The following is a 9,313-nucleotide window of genomic DNA, read 5'->3' as shown; positions in this document are numbered from 1 at the left end:
ACATGGCGGAGAAACTTTATGATACAGTTTTAGATTCACTTTACTGAGTGTGACAACCCTGTCACCAGGCCACTGGGAGTCTTTGGCTTGCTGCTGTTGTCTGTCTGTGTGATTGCTGCAGGGGGTGTGTCCCGGCTGGAGTCTCATTGGAAGGATCAGTTGCACCTGCGCCTGGTGCACTCTACAAAAGATCTGCTGATCTCCCACAGTCAGTCTCTCTGATTCTCTGATTCTCTGACTTCTGACGCTGCGGCTCTCTGACGTCTGATCTCTCTCAGCCTGACCGATGCTTGTAGTTTCTTTAGTTATTTATGTTAGTGCACTCTTCATTACCTCACACCACATAATCACATCCACACATTCACCATTGATACTACGGAATAAACACACCTCATAACTCTTAACAAGTTTTGTAATTAATTAATCGTTTTCTTTGATAAACTTCTGACCCCTTTCATCTTTTGCCATTTCCAATGAGCTGGGTTATGGCACTGAGCAATAGCCTGATTGTTAATTTACATAGATAATGCTCATCTTAAATAACAACTGTTCCCTGGTGAGGAACTGTCTGAGGATAATATTTGGGTACTGTGTATAGTGGAAACCTTGCATCTACCAAAAATCAACTTGTATAATGTAGATGTAAACCACCAAGTACCTGGATTTCCCCCCACACTTTGTTGATTTTTATTCCTTGGGGTTTAAGTGTGCTCAGTAGTGGTAAAGTTTGTGTATCTACTAATAAGTAATCAAACATGTATGTTTAAACATTATTTGGAAAATGTATGGTTGTGCCTCTCTTGAGATAACCTGCATTAAGAAAGTTATCCCCGACAGTAAAAGCAAACACAGCCCAGACTATATAAAGAATGATATATTGAATAAAAACTGATTTCCATAAGCTCTTCCAATAGCAGCAGCCCAACTGGCTTTTCATACCTCAAGATTCCCTGTGTTCTGCCTCCTCCTATTTTGTAAATAAGAACAAGACAATCCCTTGAAATCCTAGTGAGCAGAGAGTTCCAGGTTGTGAATGAAAAAAATGCCAGAGACAAAAACCCAGCTTCTGTCACCACGCTCATACTGGCATGGATACGACGGAGAGAAGAACAAAGCCAGCATCCCCTCCTTACACACATATTATTCAGCCTGGCGTGTTATGAATCTATTACAAATCCTTTTATAGTGTGCTCAAGAAGAATAGCCTTACGTGATAATGCGCCGAAAGGCTATCGCGCTGCAGCAGATGCCCAGCTTCAGTGTGGTGGTTCGTCCCTTGACGAGGCCTCCACCAGCTGGGTTCATTGACATCAACAGTCTGGAGACAGCCGTGGACTCAGAGCTGTTTAGCTGCCGCTACGCTCCCCTCCCTGTGGCCCTGCTTTAAGGCCATCCATGGGCCTTTCATCTGCAAGGTTAAGACAATACACAGGCAATTCAGCAGAGCATTCAGGAAATGGCAAATAAACGTGACTGTAAACATGAACAAAGGGAGATGCAATCAAAGACCTGCTGGGCAGACGATTGCCTCTGAAAGTACATGTTATCCGTACAAGCGAACAGTGTGCATATGTTGTCCTGGGAACAGACTGTGACACCATAAGAGAGAACAAGTGGTAATATGTTGGAAAGAAAACAAGCACAAGTACTCTATTTTTGTAACACCTGAATTCGGCCTTTTTCACATACACTGCTTGTACTTTACCAATTGTTCGCCAATTTGAACTCCTGATCTGCATTATGAAACGCTCACAGCTACTACTCCATCCGTCCAGCGTGTAGGAAGATGTAGAAGGTCATGTCATACAAAAACCGGTATATTCTGATGAGAATATAACTTGCTGTGTAACTGAGTCATAACAGTTTTATCAGGGGCGGTGGTGGTGCAGTGGTTAGAGCGCGCGCCCCATGTATGAAGGCTGTAGTCCTGCAAGCGAGTAGCCCAGGTTCAAATCCCACCTGTGGCTCCTTTCCCGCATGTCATTCCCTACTCTCTTTCTCCCTGATTTCCAACTCTATCCACTGTCCTATCTCTCCAATAAAGGCACAAAATGCCCAAAATAAATCTTAAAAAAAAATAGTTTTATCATTTATTTTTGGGGTTGTATTGGCAGGCCAGTTTTAGAGGCCAAAAAAAATCCCAAATAACTAAATTTTGGAATGTAAAGATTTCACTGGGAAGCAACAATAACTGAATACATTAAGGTGAAAATGTAGCTAAACTTGAATTCATCTTCATTGTGTTAAAGCCATTTTATTAAAGCTACTGTGAGTAGTTTTAGGTGTTTATAAAACAGTCTGAAATAATACTAATGCCTCTATATGATCTTGAAGCATAAGCAAGACCATCATGAAGGAGACAGATTATTCCTTTACATTTATCACAAATGCCTGAAACTGGTGCTGCAGGGTAGGTGTCAGAAAATTTTGATTTTTCATGAGAAATCACTACTAATTCATGGAGAGGACAAATTGAGGGAAGAGTTACAAACTTTGACCACAGGGGGCGCCAAGATCAACACAAACCGAAGATTCCTCCCTGGAGCTTGAAAGAAATAGTCTAAATATAAATTACACAACTCGTACAAGCTTTTTGGGAAGCTATACTGTATATAAAAAACATGAGTTTAATCATTTCCCTGTATAATTTTGAATTTTTGACTACTTGTTAAGTTCAAGTACAGTTCAATCACAGTCAGTGCTCTGTTCATTGACATTGTACAGTAATATGTTAGTCAAAATGTAAAAACATTTAGTTTCAAGAGTTGTTCCAAAATGAAAATGTAATGCTAAAACTTCAAATTATTTTTTTCAATGCAGGTTGGCTTTCCTGGACTACTTGACAACTGTGTGAAATGGAATTGCTTGTGTGTGTCAACTACAACAGCTCATCAACATGGAGATTCTTCAGCATCTCAGAGTGAATCGCGGTATCTCTTGCACCATGCCACTTCAGAGCTTTTTAACTTCCTCTGTGACCTCTACCAGAGAAATGGAGGAACCAATTCCACACGGTCCTCCATCATGATAGGCTGTGTGCTCGACTCACAAGTTTCTCAAAATGGTCCAGGTCCCCAGACTCCGATAGCCGGACCTACATCTCGTGAGCTCAGATTTTGGAGGGAAAATTTAGTCTGGAAAACCTCCACTTGAGAATTGACTGAGAGAATAAGAGAGGCTCCGTTATAAAATAATCAATATGAATATAACTAAGAGGAAAAATGCACTTTTAGATCAATGTAGCAGCTGGTTTTGTTTCTTATCAGCATTCTTTGACTGTGGTATTTCATTTTTAATTTCATGGCAAATGTAACACGTTGTGGCCTTTTGGTTGAATGTAAACTCTTATTAAACTTCCAATCTATCCAGTCAATTTGAAAATGTAATAGCTTCTCGGGGGATGTTGACATTTACAAGATCCTTGTCACTTAAAGGTCACAGGGAATCTTTCATGCTTTAAAAGAGACAAAAAACTGATAATTCTTGGCATCAATGCAAAAAAATGTATGCACATAATGTATTAGATAGGAAGGGGCGTGTCCAGAGGACCAGGGGTGGCATAGGCCCCCCTTGAAATTGAATTGGCCACTCCAGCTGCCAGCCCAAAATCAAAGAGAGCACAGTTTTCCGAAGTTAAATTCCTTGTGTGTGTAAGCATACCTGGCCAATAAATCTGATTCTGATTCTGAAATTATGTGATTGGCTATTTGCCAAATCAGGACTAAAATACAAATCCACTATTCTAGCTGTTTTCAACTGGCTCATGGTAGTACTTTCTATATTTGGGTAACCTGAGTGTCAACCGACCCACAAAATGTAAAATAAACCCATCCAGTATTTTGTTTGTGGTCTGCATAAGTTCTTTTAGTTTTGGCTTTTTGTGCCTTTAATGGAGAGATAGGACAGTGGATAGAGTTGAACATGAAATCAGGGACAGAGAGTGGGGAATGACATGCGGGAAAGGAGCCACAGGTGGGATTTGAACCAGGGCCGCCCGTTTGGAAGACCATAGCCTCCATATATGGGGCAAGCGCACTAACCACTGCGCCACCAGCGCCCCTTCATAAGTTTTTTTTATACACCTAGAAAAATGCTCAGTTTCAAATTTGCTCTCCTTGTGACATCACAGTGGGATTCTGGTAAAAAATAAATAAAAAAAACTCCCCTCCCATGGACTCCACCCCCAGCCTAGAGCAAAAATGTTTCGGATCCACCATTTTTATTCTCACTACAGAGGAGTGATGTCTACCGGGAGAACTCAGGGTGGGGGCTCATTGCATTTAAAGAGACACAGACACCAAAACAGAGCATTCTGAGAGAGCAGGTTTATACAGGGTCACAAACCTCCTCTGGTGCTTGATTCATGTTATATTTTGACCAAAGTACAGCACACATGTTTCATTTAGACCACAGGGGACTGTTTGAAAAGGTGGGAAAGGGGGATAATATGTCCTCTTTAAATTGTGACGTTGGACATGTGACTTATTTTGAGTCCTAAATTAAGCAAAGAAGATTTTTATGTTGCCTCTCTGTTTTGTAAAACGTGTGTTTGTTAATGTTAAACATTTTTTTTAACCAAGGGATGTTTTACTGTATATACTTAAATGTTAAATACGATTAGTGCAGATGGACAGGGTAAATAAATGCTTTTCATTTGGGTGTGTGTTAGTTAGTGCTCCAGTTTGGCCAGCCCAGACGAATAAAAGTTTGGCTCTGCGGCTGGTGTTGTCACTGAGACTGCGTGCATATTTTATACAGGCCATGGTTTGACTCTTGACCTATTCACACGTCAATCAGTCTTCCATAAATGTCCTGTCTATCTTCAGGTGTCCTATCTAATAAAGGTAAAGGCCAAAAAATGCTCTTTAAAAGGGAAAAAAAAAAATCTTTGATGGCTTTTAACTTGCATATAAAAAAAAGGAGGTAGTTAAAGGGACATCACGTAGGAGCAGGGCCGTGTGGAAAAGCAGAAAGAGGAAGAAGAATATAGGCCCTTCATAATTAGAACATCCACAAAAGACACTGATTTACATCATGTCATTGCAGTACATCCATCCATGAATGGAGTCTTAATGGCATAGATAAGAGCCAAGGTCCTCTATTATGGCTGTAGCTGTACACTGTCCAATGAGTTAAAAACACATGCATGTGATAAAAATACAGCTGTATGCGTCACAGTCTTCATAAGTGTTGTTTTATAAAATGGGAAATATCTTATTTGCGCAATATGTCCTTTGCCTGACCTACCCTATAAAGCTTTTTTTTTTTTTTGTCTTGATCCGTCCTGCTGCCTTCAGACTGTGTGAACTTGGTACAATGATATTCATCATCATCGGCCCACCCACTCCTCTATCACTAACTGGGTTGCAGAAGCCCTGGAGAAAGGGTTTTGCAGAATCACAGAGCCCAGGGCGCTAATACTGCGGATGTGACGAGCTCATGTCAAAGAAGAAGTCATAAGAGAAGACATTTTCTGCCATGAAAGCTCTCAAATAACCGGCCCTACTGCTCTTTTCACAGCGGAATCATACAGGTAGGATAACATGCGAGATAAGTCAGCTAAAACCATCCTCCATTCGTGTACAGGGAAAAGGGAATAGTTACATGCAACCAATCAAACATTTGCATACAATTCAAATAGTTGATGGGATCAGCGAGGACTAGCTGCCACATTGGCAAAGGAGCACTGATCTGTGAGTGTGTGTGTGTGTGTGTGTGTGTGTGTGTGTGTGTGTGTGTGTTTGTGTGGTTGAGAGAGAGGAGAGAGAGAGTGCATGTGCACGTGCCTGTGTGTGTGTGTGTGTGTGTGTGTGTGTGTGTGTGTGTGTGTGTGTGTGTGTGTGATTGAGAAGAGAGAAGGGGAGGGAAGGGGGTCTGTGCGTGTGTGATGTGGCAGGCAAGAGACTGAGGTTGATGATTGTGTGTGTGTGTGTGTGTGTGTGTGTGTGTGTGTGTGTGTGTGAGAGAGAGAGAGAGAGAGAGAGAGAGAGAGAGAGAGAGAGAGAGAGAGGGGCAGGTGGAAAGGGGGAGGGGTCTGGGGTGGTCCAGACAGTCGCTCCTTGTGTACCTCACACACTCTCAGCCTCTGCTGCGCATCATTTAAGGGGAGCCCGGCTGTCGCTTTCTCCGGTCAGTCTCGCCGTCTATGCTGCGTAATATCAACACGACCGCTCGCTTTTACGCTCCTCCACCACTCTTTCTTTCCATTCTCTCTGCCTCTAAAGCCAATCGGTCAACTTTAAGCTCCTCGCACCAGCTTTATATGGAAAATACGGATCTGCAGGGCGCATTTATTCTCTCCAATACCCGAGAGAAAGCGCACGGAGGACAACGGCTGAGGACTAAATGAAAGCAGCCGTGATTCATGGACGTACCGCGCATCATGAGACTACTACAACTGCCAACAAGGTACAACGGAAACAAAGTGTGAATTTACTCCATGTTATCACTGTTTCCCATCACATCTGATGATTTACGCAGGCTATGTTTTAGGGATTATCTTTTTGGAGCACTTGCGGCTGGGTGGGATGCTTTCATTTGTGCTGTGTTGTCTTATCGCAGCATTGGTGAGGATGTCTGCATCGCGGAAAATCTCTGTCAGGAAACCATAATCTGTTCCCGGCTGAAGAAGAGTGTAGTTTTTCCCTTCAAAAATGTAATTTCAGTAGCAGAAAGGATGTAGAACAAGTCGTTTGAGTTGCTATCTTTGGCTGTTGAAGTCAGTATTTTTGTTTAGTTTTGTATATGCATCAACATAGTCAGCTCCTTCACACAAACAGTAGGTTGTAGTCTCTTTATGCAGTGCAGAGGGAAACAGATATTTAACAGCTCTTATGAAACAGTTCGGGGGTGTTATTTTTAAAGTAGCCTTCCTGCATATTGTGCTTTAGAGTCAGGAAAAAATACCATGATGCATCATTTCCTTTGTTGGATCTTAAAAGTCTCAGACATGGCTTCTGAAGTGAAGATGCTAAGCCTTCATTTTACTTACACGATCAAAGCTCGCTGCATCAAGGCCAAAGTCAACAGAACAACATCATTATTTTTTTTAAATATCTTACCCTTGAGTGAGAGATTTTTTTTTAATTCTATTGTATAAATTCTACTCTTGCAGCATTCCCCCCTTGATGTGACATTGTCTGTAAATCTCTGAACAACTCTGTTTACATTACTGAACTGCATACCACTTTTTATTTTCTCTCCCTGATGAACAAGTGGAGCACAGGCACAATGCTCACACTCTCCAATCAGGCCAAACAGGGTCCTTGAATTAGATGCAGACAAGTAGGATTTATAGATGTATAGGGTGTGCTGCGGTATTGTTTGTATTATAGTGGGCTTGCTGAAGTGCGCCATTTCCATAATGATAATTATTAAGTACGTTTGGGTGCATTTATTTTAACTCATAGAGGACATAATAAACTTAAAAAGTGTAGCTGTTTTTTTTATTTATAAGTAAAAGTTTTTTTTCCCCATGTACAGAGGCTGAGGGCGGCCCAGGTTCAAGTCCGACCTGTGGCTCCTCTCCCTCATTTCATTCCTCGCTCTCTCCCGATTTCCTACTCTATCGACTGTTCTACCAAATAAAGGCAAAAAGCCCCAAAATAAATCTTGGGAAAAAAAAGGGGGAAAAAAGCTTGCTGCCATATTTAGACAGTGTATACAGCCTGTTTTTGCTTCAGATTAACTGTGCTGCTGTGCATGTATTTGGCAGTCAGCATTAGTTGATTGGATGTGAACCAAACTTATGGGCTCAGAGCTTTTCCTTTTATCTATTTTGATTTGCAGAAATGAGGCTGTAGCACCAAGAGGAGGCACAGGAGACTAATGGAATGATTAAGTCACAGGATTCAGGGTTTTACAGCAATCTTTATTGAAGACTTTTCTTGTTCAGTACAACCTTTTAGTGCCAGACTGCAGACAAACATGCAGCTTTTCCCCCCCCCCCCGATAATTATAAATCAAATGAACCTCTATAGCGCTTGAATTAAACCCTGCCCATGACTCACCCCTCAACTTGCACAGGATATTTGAATATTCAAATTAGATTGTATTGTTACATTTCATTCTATTCTGTACTTTGTGATTCAACCTGAAGTATGTTGTTAATCTAAGAGGAGATAAGATATTTACACAACAGTCAGAGTACTGTTAGGACTGTTTCAGTAAAAAAAAAACAAAAAAAAAATCTGTGTGTTCACAGGGAGGACCTGGCATGAACCGCTGTGTCTAAATGAAGTGGTTCAGCCATGCAATGTTCCTGGAAGGCAGTGATTCTGCTGGCTTTGGCCTCCATTGCCATCCAGTACACAGCCATCCGGACGCTCACCTCCAAGCCTTTCCAGCTGTGCCCACTGCCCAGCCCCCAGAACTGTGGTCTGGGGGGCCAGGAGACAGATCCCCCCTTTGAGCGCGGAGCGGCCGGCGTTGGAGGCTGCGACGACTACCCTTACTTTTCCATCAATGCCACGCGCAAAACGCACATCCTGGTGTTAGCCACCACCCGCAGCGGATCCTCATTTGTTGGCCAGCTGCTCAACCAGCACCAGGAGGTGTTCTACCTGTTTGAGCCTCTTTATCATGTTCAGACCACACTGATTCCACGTCTGTCACACAGCCGCAATGCCGCGGACCGGCGTGTGATGCTCGGCGCCAGCAGAGACCTCCTGCGCAGCCTGTACGGTTGTGACCTCTACTTCCTGGAGAGCTACATCAAACCTACGCCCACCAATCACACCACTGATAAGCTGTTCCGCCGCGGTGCCAGCCGAGCGTTGTGCCAGCAACCTGTATGTGATGCCTTTGGTCCTGCTGATATGAATGTGGAGGAAGGGGATTGTGTTAAGAAGTGTGCTACTCTAAACATGACCTTGGCGACGGAGGCTTGCCGGGAGAAACGGCATGTGGCGATTAAAATTGTGCGGGTGCCTGAGATCGGAGACCTACGTGCTTTGGTGGAGGACCCGCGGCTGAACATCAAAGTGATTCAACTCGTCAGAGACCCGCGTGGCATCCTGTCGTCCAGGATCGAGACATTCAGGGATACGTATCGCCTGTGGCGCATTTGGCGGGCCACAGGGCGAAGACCCTATAATTTAGACTTAAGTCAGCTTACAGTTGTGTGTGAAGACTTTCTAAGTTCTGTGTCAACAGGTCTGAGCCATCCCTATTGGCTGAAAGGGAAATACATGCTGGTTCGCTATGAGGATTTAGCCAGGAATCCACTTGTAAAGACGAAGGAGATCTATGATTACCTGGGGCTGGCTATGGATAAAAACGTGGAAGACTGGATACATGCAAACACTCGGGGCAG

General features: G+C 43.0%; 1 protein-coding gene across 1 annotated transcript in view; it reads left to right on the top strand.

The window, feature by feature from the left end:
• The first annotated feature begins 6,047 nt into the window (after positions 1–6,047).
• Positions 6,048–9,313, top strand: part of LOC132978827 (carbohydrate sulfotransferase 1-like) — a 45,261-nt gene continuing 41,995 nt past the window's right edge. Inside the window, exons 1-2 of the mRNA XM_061044153.1 lie at positions 6,048–6,408; positions 8,204–9,309. Of these exons, the coding sequence (XP_060900136.1) occupies positions 8,250–9,309 (1,060 nt within the window). The 5' untranslated portion in view covers positions 6,048–6,408; positions 8,204–8,249. The remainder of the gene's footprint in view (positions 6,409–8,203; positions 9,310–9,313) is intronic.

This window comes from Labrus mixtus, chromosome 1 (genome assembly GCF_963584025.1).
Source record: "Labrus mixtus chromosome 1, fLabMix1.1, whole genome shotgun sequence".
Lineage (NCBI taxonomy): Eukaryota > Metazoa > Chordata > Actinopteri > Labriformes > Labridae > Labrus > Labrus mixtus.
Note: the sequence above shows the minus strand (reverse complement) of the source record. Positions and strands in the feature narration are given on the sequence as shown.